Source organism: Trachymyrmex septentrionalis, unplaced genomic scaffold (assembly GCF_001594115.1).
Source record: "Trachymyrmex septentrionalis isolate Tsep2-gDNA-1 unplaced genomic scaffold, Tsep1.0 scaffold25, whole genome shotgun sequence".
NCBI lineage: Eukaryota > Metazoa > Arthropoda > Insecta > Hymenoptera > Formicidae > Trachymyrmex > Trachymyrmex septentrionalis.
This window is the reverse complement of record NW_017305408.1, coordinates 1,632,957-1,645,138: the sequence shown is the minus strand read 5'-3', so window position 1 is coordinate 1,645,138 and position 12,182 is coordinate 1,632,957. Positions and strand designations below refer to the sequence as shown.

The following is a 12,182-nucleotide window of genomic DNA, read 5'->3' as shown; positions in this document are numbered from 1 at the left end:
CACACACACACACACACACACACACACACACACACACACACACACACACACACACACATTCTTTTTAGTCAAGATATAAATCGATAAAGATCAATCGTTTATCACATATGTGATTCGTTATTTAATTTGAAAATTTCTGTCAGAAGAAGACTAATTTATTATAGTTTATTATTACATTATATCATATATTACAGTTGAATATATGGATACAAAATGTAATTGCATGCGCGATATGAGAAAGAAACGGAGATAGAGCAATATAATATTGTTTCTATATTTTATCTGTACATAGCGCGTGATATCATTTTCCTATAATCAGCATTTCTGCAACGTGAATCTATAATGATTATGCACTTGTAATTTTTTCTTCTTTTTTTTTTCTTCCTTTTACATGTAATAGCATTAATAATATTCGTAAGCACACAAATATTGACGTAAGTTACTTGTAATTTCAGTTAAGTAACTCTTGCAGTTTTCCTAATTTTTTTTAGAAACGCATTTCTAGAATTGCATTATCAATCTTAATGACAGGTCCTGTTCGTTGATTTATTTGAAACTTGTTGATCAATTTATTTATAACAAGACAAGTCCTGCGTCACAGATTTTCCGCCTCCAACTTCCGTCTAATTTCCCAATAAACGCTTAATCGAGCGGTACCAGGAATGAGAGAGCCGGGATCATGAGAGAACGCAAACTCGAGTATGATAACCCGCAGACACGACGTCTCGGCGATACGGCGAGGGTTATCAGAGTTACGAGAGTTACGTTGAATCGTCGGAAAATCTGGAATAACACTCGCAGGAGTTTCACATTACGTTATCATTAGACGTGGCAAAACACGATCCCAAGGCCAGGAGACGAATATGTTTGCGAGGATCTTTTCGGAGGCGCGTGTTTATTTCTATTATTATTACTAACTATATATATGCTGACGTAAATAAGATAGCAATTAATCTCAGCTAATTATTTAATTCCTAGAAATTAAAGTTAGAAAAATTGTTGGAACATAATTAATACGCAGGTATTTGTGAAATCTCTCTGGGAGACACATTTTTGTTTTTTTATATATAAGACTATTTTCTATTTTTTTTTTTTTTTTTTCAAAGGACACATCTTTTATGAGGGATGTCAAAAGCAAATTCTTGAGCAAGGCAAGTTGGAAGGTAAATTTTTTGTTAAAATAACGCTTATTTTTTTCAAAGTCTGAAAGAGTTCCAGAGAAATGAAACTCGTCATTGGAACCGAGAAAGGAAAAAGAGCTGTGAATCTGCAATTCTTAGGATAACGTAGAAAACATGTTTACTGAAATCTTGTAAAAGAAAAACAATTCTCAAATTTTTTAAGTATTTTTGTTTAAAATTTCAAATATAATTAGTAAATTTTTTAAATACAGCGTCAAAATAAATTGGAGTACAAACAGCGCAAACAAATTACATATTAAAAATTACAAGACAACAATTTCATGAGATGTCTATCATTTTTTTTATAATTGAAGCCGCAACGACTACTATAAACGGTACAATTATTAAAAATGATAGACATCTCATGGACATTAACCTACAGAATAGTGTAAAATCATTAATTTGATTTAACTATCTTTTTTTTTTATTCAATAAACAAAAATATTTGTATATTGTAAAATAAATGTTTAATTAGTACTATTTCAAAGAAATATGTATTAAGATTTAAAAAATTTCGTTTTATTATATCTAAAAGTTTACAGGTACAGATCTAGAAATAATTTTGTTAAACCATCAAAGTAATAACGTATAGAGACCCCAATTGTAATGATGCAAACGCTGCAAAAGATTGACATTCTGGAAAATAATAAATTGGAGCGTCCTGCAGAATTATTATTTTCGTGCAGATTTTTCAGGTAGTAAACACTCCAAGAAAAGAACACTGATTGTGAGAATCGCACAGTCGGTGGTCTACGCGACGTGGATGGTTCTCGCGATTTAATCCGCGTAACCCTTCTCCTCTCTTTTGCAGAGGCTCAAGGGGTTAATGATAAAAGTAGCCGGCACGAACATCGCGCCTTCAGTCGATCCGCAGCCTCTCTGTCGGCTGCTGTTCCCCTGCCGCTCTCTCAAACGTTTTTCTCGCGAGGAAGAGGAAGCGCCTCGAAGCGTACCTCTCGTTAATATGCCTGTGACAATCTAAGATTTTCTCGCAAATCACGAGTACACGCGTATCGATCAGTGTGAATCCTCAGACAATGATGTATAAGCTAATCGTGTCTTGTGCATTTCTCTGCCTGTTCTATCCGCGCCTTCGGCTCTGCGAAGCCGGCGCGTCTGCCAATCGGTAAAGATAATACCCCTTGGCATTTTATTTCGCGAAACTAACGTTCCCTCTTCTCTCGATTATTCTTTTTATCGATTACCCGCGGATATCGGACTTTCTTGCAGATTCTCCGATTATCGCTGACTGACCGAGAATAATAATCGCGATGCGCATTAATTTAATAATAGCCACATCGATTTTTCCTCGCGATAAACTTGAGAGTATAAGATGTCGTTAAGGAACTAAGCTATGAAATAGATCTTTAAAAAAAAAAAACTGTTCTACATAACAGATTACAAGATTCTATTCGAGATGTTTAATATCTGGTATACTTAAATTAATCTTGAAGTGAAGTGGCTTCTGAACGTATCTTTGATGTTTTGTAAATACTACCGAATGGAGGAACTTTGAGTTGTCCGAGTAATTTTGGTCGCACTATCCAAGGAACACACAAAAGTGAACAGAAAATAAAAGAGACTTAATTTTTATTCTTAACGTTAATAAATAGTCAAATTTTGCAATCCAAGATTATTATTTTGACTTTCATGATGTCAAAATCATCTTGATTTTCTCCTGAGTTCGGTATAATCACACTTTTTTAGTGATTTGCAAGGCAGTCATGATTTCCAATTGATCGCAAAAGAAATTATTTGCAAAATTCCCTCGCAAAACCGATATTTATTATATTTCTCGCTCTGGTTTAACCGGCTTGTTCTTTTAGAGGATATGTATTCACTGCACCGAGGAGATTCTTGGCCGGCGAAACCGAGAGCGGCTGTTTGTCGCTGCACAATCTCGAGCCACCGGCACACGTTATCCTGGAGCTGCTATCTCCAGCGGGTACAAGTGCGGAAGATGAGGTACTAACCAGAACGAGTGGCATCATTAAAACAGGCAAGTGCATTCTTCTTTCTCGAATTCTACAATTGACGATGTCGTTTGATTTCCAAATGCTCGACAGTTTTAACTGACTCAAATGATTTCATGGCATTGTTCCCAAAACATAAAGATACCCAAAAAAAATTTTCTACTATTTAGCGGTTCCGTGTTAATGTCAGAGGATTTTCTATTTATATATATATGACTTGAAGAGGATACTCTGCAAAGTAAAGGAATTTTGTATAATCATAAAGTGTACTGGATTTAGGATTGCAATCCTTTCAATACTAGAAGAATGTACTGGCATGCACGCGTACTACAGTAAATGATAAACTTCTTCTAACAAATAAGCGTATTTTGTATATCCTCGTATTCAAAAGGTTATTATAATAGAATTTTTTATAGAGGAATTTATTTTTGATCATAGCTCATGTGTCCTCATTTTTATAGATGAATACGTGTTATAAATATACCCACCTGATTAATGTAAGATTAATGTAAGATTTTTTGCTTAGAAGAAATGCTAAGAGGAATTCTCCGCTTATCGGCAGAATATTTTTTTTTTTTTGGGTAGACAAATGTTAATATGCGCTAGAATACTAGCAAATTTTATGGAATTAGCAAGTCGATATAGGGACAGACACTCATCATGTAAAATGTACTTAATTTTTTTAGTAAATGAGCGATCATCGTATAGTTATATTATAAGATACTTTTCACATTTTTGTAAAATAAATCTATAAATTACATCAAACATCTCAATAAAATTTACTTTAGCGACGAGTATTTTCATCTTAGCGCTGACAAAATTTAATTTATTATGCGGTGAAAAATACAAATGTAATAAAGTCTTGATAGTTATTTGAGTTTATAGTCTTGAGAATAGTATGACTTATTTTACTGTAAGGTAATAATAACTTGAATAGATTTACTATAATTGTAATGTACTTTTTTACTTTATACCTTCTATATTTTCACTTCTAGGCAAATAAAGTTTACTATAAATTCGACAAAAATTATCAGAATATTTTTATTATCTTTTATTAATCTTGTAAGGTAAAAAATTGTTTAATTTTTCTCCTTGCATAGAGAATTGGCAAAATGTAAAGATACAAATTTGAATTTGAATACCAGAATTTTTAGAGTTTTTAGAGACAAAGATTGTTTTTCACACTTTTTGATTTTTTATATCTTAACGATCTCTGAACTTATACGTTCTTCTATTCCTCAGGTACTCGCGATGGCAAATTTACGCCCGAGGATAATCGAATATCCGAATACGACTCGATGTGTTATCGCGCACGCGACGCGATAACGCATAATCGTCGAAAATACGCGTGGATTCCTGTGTTGAATTCAGGGACGTAGCAATGGGATAATAAAAGAAAACGCGATATCGAATAATGGCCAATCTTTAATGAACGGATAATGGAGGATTGATAATTCAAACTTTCACTCTACCTTTGATAATTTCGTCAAAGATATTCAAGTATGTCGAGATTACAGATCGATGATATTCGAGATTATCGAAATGTGTTTTTTCCCAAAATTGTGAATACGTGAAACGAGGTTGCACCACGTTCGAGTGGGGTTCCAAATTTGGCACTAATAAATTTACGGTCATGAGAATGTTTAATGGAGAATTTATTTTCGGGCCTCTGGCTACGCTCCTGAATCGCGTCCCGGTCTTTCCTCTTTCTTCCCTCGCAGCTCGAATCGGACGCTTTAAACAAATCATAAATTGAAATTGTCGCCGCTTCCTGCGGGGGAGCTAAATGAGCCGAGTCTCTCTCCGAAGGGGAAATAAGCAATCGCTCGGAATCACATGGGAAACCCATCTGCATTGTTATTCACGGGATGCACAACAAGTATAGGACTTGATCAAGGTCCGAGTTTATCGTACGTTTATATGATTGATGCCGCAGACGCGCGGAAAAATTTGTCGATGAGTCGCTAAAAAATATATGATTAGTAAACTTGAAGTAAATTACAGAGCGAAGAGCTGTTTGTTGTAAAGTAAGTTAAAGTGTATTCTCCAAAGTCATCTAAAATGTTTTAGATTAATAATAAATATCTATTCTTTGCCTTTCAAGATATCTTAGACTTGCTGTACTTCCGAAATAGTTCAATTTTACGGTGCATTTATATGACTGTCCATACTTTTTATATTTAAGCATCCGTATTAGATAACAAAAATAAACTATTTTTTATTTTATTAAAAATATCTCCCCTAAACTTGATTATTTTAATTCGAATTACAATTCAAATTGCGTCGACGTGTAATTCAATCGCGATTGTCGACAACATGATTAATTAAGCGAATCGACTTACGCAATTTATACACTCTATTATCCTTGTATTAACTATTGCGGCTGTCATTAAATGTTTTATTCTTCTCTTCTTTACTGCTCAAGTATTTGTAGTTGAAAAATGAAGTAAATTCAAGCCATTGGTTTTGTTAACGTTTACGTTTCTATAGGGATAGAAACATGTCTGGAACTGGCAGTACCTTTCACGAAATATTTCAACGGACGACTACGATTAAAGATAAAATTCGACAAATATCCCGACTACATCGTGGAAACGGAAAAAGAAATTTACATCGAGCACGATTCCCTAATCACGTTCGTCGAGACAGATAAACCTGTCTACAAACCTGGACAAGATGTGAACATTAGAATCCTTATGCTCAAGCACGACTTGAAGCCTTGGAAGAAAACGGTTCGTTACTCCGTTACTAATTATAAGTATTATATTAGTGCAATCGTAAAGTAATAACATACGAGGATCATACAGAAAGTAATGACCACTATTTTTTTATAGATTAGGATTTTTTATTATTGAAAAATCAGATATATCATCTTAATCTACAGACTTTTGTTTACTTTTTTAATAATAATACATAATTCCAATTTTTTGGAAACGTTTTTCTTTTCTAGAAGCTTCAATATTTATTTATACTATAAAATTTTATAAGGAAGTAGTTGATGGAATGAAGTTTTACACTACAAAGAAATATTTCAGGATGAAAAAAATGTGTACAAAAAAGTCGGGATTATGAAGAAAAATTAACAAAAGGTTAAGATAATATAATTATATATTAAGATGATGTACTCGATATTTCAATAACAAAAAAATCTTAGTTTATAAAAATTGTTGCATTACTTTCGATATGACCCACGTAATATATATGTTCTCTAAAAAAAGACAATTTATTCATACAGAGTTCTAATAATAGAATCAGCTGGGGAAAGAAGAGAAGAGCTCTTATTTAATAATATGGAGCTTGTCTTTCTTTCTAGATACCTAAAGTATGGATTGAGAATCCATCCGAGGTGCGAGTGGCGCAGTGGGCCAATGTCAGTACTGAAAATGGAATGGCGCAATTAAAATTCGCTCTATCTCCGGAACCAAGTCCGGTAATGTGATCCTAAACGAGAGCACATAGCGAGAGTACGATAACGATAATGCTAAGGATGCTGTTTGTGCTACAGGGTACCTGGAAGATTAAAGTGGAGAAGAGAAGATCGCAACCGCAACTGATCCATACAACCGTATTCGAGGTGAAGAAATACGTTCTTCCGAGATTTCAAGTGACCATAACTTCACCGGGATACATTCTCGCGGATGCGGAGAATGTTACGTGGAACATATGCGCAAAGTAAATGATCATTTTGATAATCAGCGAATTGAAGCATTTGCTGAAGCGTATCTGCATAATACTGTTTTATTACAGATACAGTTATGGCAAGCCGGTCAAAGGTAAATTGCTTCTAAAATCGACGCCTCAAATACCGACATGGAGAAGGAAACCCAATCTTCCAGAAATACATTACGAAACGGAGGTCAGTAACCTTCGACTGTAGGTCGACATTAATATTTATTTTATCTTTATTAGAAAATCTGCTACTTAAACGATTCCAATTGTATCTTTATAAAAATCAAACTTTAATATTTTACAATTATGAGTGGAAATTAAATCGATGAAATAAATCAAATAAGAAAAATAATCTTAATTTCGGTCGAAGTGAAATCTTAATAATATTCATATTCAAATTTGCATATATGAATATTACCTATTTGATATTATACTAAAATCCGCTTTGAAAACAGGATCATTTATCTTACTCGATTCAATATTTTATAGACATAGTGCGATGTGAGAGATTCGATGTCCCGCGACATTTAAAATTAGCTGATCGTTACAGCTGGATTCGCCGGATGGTTGCACCGAATTTGTATTATCGGGCGCGGTGCTCGGACTCGCTCAATGGAAAGTGGCACCAAATAACATCGTCCTTATAGCTAACTTTACCGAGACTGGTACTGGCATAGTAGAGACAAGCATTAGCCGGACTGTGGTCGTGCATCAGACCTTAAAACTGGAGTTTCTACCGTACACACCAAAATACTTTAAACTGGGCTTGCCGTATCATGGAAAGGTAGATTATTGCAAGTAATTGTTTTAATTTCTTGCGTACTTATGAGACAACTTATAAGTTTATCAAGACTGAAAATTACTTAAATATTCGCTATATGCAAAGAATTAAAAGAAATAAAACAAAGTCGAATAATAAAACACTAGATGATGGATGCTACAAATTTTATTCACTTTAAAAACACCCATTAATTTCATAATTCATATTCATAATTCATGTTTCATAATTCATAATTCATATTCATAATTCATATTTCAAATATTATTCATGGTTGAAGAGGATCAACAATAAACGAAGTTTGAGACGTTTCGTGTGTTTTTATGTCTTTAGTAAAGTGAAATTTGTATTATCAGTCATCTAATTGTTTGAAATTTAACTTGTTTTATTCCTTCTATTTCTCAGAATTTCTACTTTTGGAGCTAAATAAAAGTGAAAAAATGCTTTTTGCGGAATGCGAAATCTCTTTTACAGTTACGCGTCTCGCGGCATGACAATACCCCGGCACCGCACGAGAAGATCCAGCTCTGCGTACGAGTACGCGGTAAGGACGAGTGGCTTCGCGTGGTAGTTGAATGCCGCAACTTCACATCTTCGTCTGACGGTTTTGTTGACTTTGTCGTACCACCACCGCACAGAAACATCGTCCTGCTGAGCTTCGTCGCGACTGGTATCGACTATCCTACGAAATACTACTCGCCGGACACACGTTGGCGAGTACGTTGAACAGTCATTACATATTTAAGAAAAAAGATTTAAACAAAATACTTCGTCTTTAGTTACTTTTTAATAATTTATTTGATTAATTTAAAGACGATTTATTCTAAAAGAAAAGATGAAGATACAATTTTTGAATATTTTAAAACACTTTGTGTAACCATAAAGTCGCATTTGCGAATTTATCATCTATCGTCAGGGTTGGGTTAGTTAAATTAAAGTTAATGATCTTAAAAATTTAACTTACTTAAAGTACAAGTAATTCAATTAATCCATAATGAAATTAATTTAATTAAAAATTAAGTTAATTAAAAAAAAGTAATTGAAAAATTAAAAGTTAAATATTTAGTCCGAACAAATAACCAAAAAGAAAGAAAAAGAAAAAAATTTGATCGTTTTACATAATGTTTTGTATTTTTCCTTTCTCACATAATATATATTAAAGAATCACTGGTATTTTTTTGTTGTTTACAACTAACAATTGCATAATATAAAAGACATAAAGTTACGAAATTATATATTCATTATCGCTTCGTATTGAATTAACTTCAAACAAATCAAATTAAAAGTTAATAGTTACCAATAAGATATAACTAAACTCAGTTAAAAAAAATTAAGACTCTAAAATGTAACTAAGAGTTAAATTAAAAAATTAATTAACTTTATAACTTAACTGTTAACTTTTAACCCTGTTTATTGTAAATTGCAATTAGGTTTTCATGGATCAACCATCAGCACATATCGAAGTGAATCCTTGGTACTCACCGTCAGACAGCTATTTGGCGGTAGCCCGAGGTTATCAACCGATTGTTTGCGGCGAAAAATACTCATTCAATGTCATGTATACGGTGCCGGCGAAAAGTAAAACCAACGAGTCCATTTCCTTCCATTATTCGATCAATTCTAAGGGGGACCTGTTAATATACGGTCATGTGAAACACCGACCGACTAGAGATACGGTTTTGAATTACTCGGAATTTCGGAACTTGTTAGGTGCTGTCGAATCACCAGGAAATAAAACAGATCAGGGTACAATTGCTCATAGGTAATATTCCACTTGGCAAAGTACACTTCCATAGATTCTTTTCACTTTACATTTACTTTTGAAAACCTTTGAAAATGTATTGCTTTGAATTTATTTATTTATTTAAAAAGATAAAAGTATAGGATCGTAAATTTCAAAATTTCTGACTTTCCTTGTTTCTCAAGATTTCCTCTCAGCGTCAAGATCACTCCGTCTATGGCACCTGTCTCCGAATTGCTGTTATACTACGTTCGTTCGGACGGTGAGATTGTTGCTACCACGTATTCCATCAAAGTGGGACACTGTTTCGAGAATAAAGTAAAGACCGCCTGGCACACCGACGCTCAAACCCCGGGAACAGCCACTCAGTACCACGTGGAAGCTGCTCCCTGGTCTCTCTGCGGCATTTCAGCAGTCGACAAGTCGACTCGTTTCTTAGCAGGAGCCAAAGCAAACCTGATTGACGCTGATCAGACTTTTGCTCAGATGAAGAGATTCCATATCGAACCGGAGCCGCGTCCTATTTGGACGTGGACTCATTGCAAAGGTATGTAAGATACGCGCGTAGCGATGCACAGTGAAAAAAATAAGATTAATTTTTAATTCCTCTCTTGGAGTATTTTTGTTGAATTTTTAAGTTACGAGAGGATATCCAGTTAATGTAAATCAGTTTGTGTAATTCGACATATAAATTCTTGCAGCTGCAACGCACGAAGAAACAACTAACACAGAATTCGATCATTTACCAATGCCCGCTTTTGAAGAATCACCCTCGTGGGAGCGTAAAAGGAAAAGAAGAACGGTGTACAACGGCGGACTTGTGAATTACGTAGATGCCATACAGGCGTTCGATGTGAGAACTTTCTGGAAATGTAAATAAATTCTAAGATTGTAAGAAAGGTAATTATATGTCCATTGGATCTTGCCCCGTATTTCAGGACTTCGGAGCTGTTGTGATGAGCGATTTGATACTTGAAACACGGCCCTGCCTTCAACTTCGTAGAGGTAGAGGTAGAAGCATGAACGTGAAGGCCCCTATGATTGCAACCTCTGCAATTCCTTTCTTCTCCGCAGACATGGAAACGGATGCTGGTGGGTTCCCAGAAAACTTGCTTGTTCATAAATAAATAGATAGATTTTACCCAACCAGAACAACAAGTCGCGATAACATGAAAATGAATGATGTTAAAATGAATCATTACTAATTGAAAAGTGACTCTTAGTAATCATTTTGAAGCCATTTTGATGTCATTTCTGTGTTATAATGACTTGTGTTCTGTTCGGTTATCTTTTTTTAAACTGTATTTATTATATTATATATTTATCAGATACATTATTTCGATAGAAAAAATGTTTAAAGCGAAGACATTGCCTATGGCGTATCCATTATTAAACGTGGGTCCCGAGCAGGGATACGTGGATCAAACGTCCGATCAACCTCCCCTCAGATCTTACTTCCCTGAAACGTGGCTGTGGGAATTAGTGCCGACAGGGTACATATTTTAAATTCACAGAATATATTTGTCATTAATCAAAAACAATTCCGTTGTAATTGTCTCCGGCTAAGTTTTAAATTTTATTTCATTTTCTCGTTTTGAAATATACACAGGATACATTAGCAAATTATTCTTACACTTTTTTAATGTACAATTAAATAAGAAAGCATTTTCAGTTTCCGTTTGTTTGATTCATATTGCTTCATGTATGCTTTTTTCCTTTACTTTTTATAGAAAAGAAGGCAAAGTGACGGTAGAACGTACTCTGCCTCATACCATTACTGATTGGATCGGATACACTGCGTGTGTTTCACCTACACACGGTCTCGGAATAGCACCACCGACCACCATCACGGGATTCCAACCGTTTTTCCTCGATTATAGCTTACCATATAGTGTGAAACGCGGAGAAATGTTGCGCATGAAAGTTTCCTTGTTTAATTACATGCAGCACAGTTTACCGGTAAGTTTTTGACATTTATTTCATTCTTATTCTATTATTATTCGACATTCCTAGTAAAATTTTAATAAAATTCAGAGATTATTATAAAAATAATACAAATCGATTTAGAAATACACATAAATCGATTATTAACGTAGATACATATAGAATTAAGACATACTTTCACATATATTATACGATCTTTCATATTGAATAATTGAGAGATATTCATTGCATATTAAATCGCATTTACAATAACCGACCGATATGTTATAATTGATTGAGCGATGACTTTCGCAGGTCAAGATTAAGTTGGAAGACGCAACGGGGCTCGACTTGCATCTATCGCACGCAGTCGCTTCATTCTGTGTAAAACCACGAGATAGTGTAGTACACGAATATATTCTCAGACCGCGAGTTCTCGGCGATGTTAATATCACGGTTTCCGCTTCAATCGATTCGGATTATGCCGAGCCATGCGGCCCGGAAGTGCTTGTATATACACGGTAAATGGCTCAATTTGAATATTTCTGTTTGCAGTTACTAGTATTTAACAATTCAGTAAATACATTTATTCGTCGAAATTATATATGAAAATTCGGAATTTCTTTCTTTTTTTTCAAAGAAAGTTGATTTGAGTATAATTTTAGATCATATCACGTATTTGCAAAACAATATAGAAATAATAAAGCGAAAAACAGCGCAAGATTAAAATATATAAAATAATAGGATACCTATAAATAATAGAATACCTATCATTTAATACTCCATATTTCGGTTAAATCAAAACACGTCTCATCTCAATATATTTTTATTAAAGTAAATTATTTTATACATCGTCTTAATCTTGCTCGTTTTTGTCTTATTATTTTCTATAAAAATTTTTAATTTTTCATCAAAAA

General features: G+C 34.1%; 1 protein-coding gene across 3 annotated transcripts in view; it reads left to right on the top strand.

Annotated features, from left to right (window-relative positions):
- Positions 1-2,057: 2,057 nt before the first annotated feature.
- Positions 2,058-12,182, top strand: part of LOC108748915 (alpha-2-macroglobulin-like protein 1) — a 15,626-nt gene continuing 5,501 nt past the window's right edge. For 2 of the 3 annotated variants that reach the window (XM_018487335.1, XM_018487333.1), the window contains exons 1-15: positions 2,058-2,307; positions 3,008-3,180; positions 5,645-5,886; positions 6,468-6,584; positions 6,660-6,826; positions 6,902-7,010; positions 7,374-7,607; positions 8,076-8,318; positions 9,032-9,363; positions 9,528-9,889; positions 10,044-10,195; positions 10,281-10,434; positions 10,688-10,835; positions 11,073-11,301; positions 11,581-11,786. In XM_018487335.1, the coding sequence (XP_018342837.1) occupies positions 2,219-2,307; positions 3,008-3,180; positions 5,645-5,886; positions 6,468-6,584; positions 6,660-6,826; positions 6,902-7,010; positions 7,374-7,607; positions 8,076-8,318; positions 9,032-9,363; positions 9,528-9,889; positions 10,044-10,195; positions 10,281-10,434; positions 10,688-10,835; positions 11,073-11,301; positions 11,581-11,786 (2,957 nt within the window). In that variant the 5' untranslated portion in view covers positions 2,058-2,218. Of the gene's footprint in view, positions 2,308-3,007; positions 3,181-5,644; positions 5,887-6,467; positions 6,585-6,659; positions 6,827-6,901; positions 7,011-7,373; positions 7,608-8,075; positions 8,319-9,031; positions 9,364-9,527; positions 9,890-10,043; positions 10,196-10,280; positions 10,436-10,687; positions 10,836-11,072; positions 11,302-11,580; positions 11,787-12,182 lie in introns of all 3 variants that reach the window. The other variant, XM_018487334.1, reaches the window with a different exon arrangement.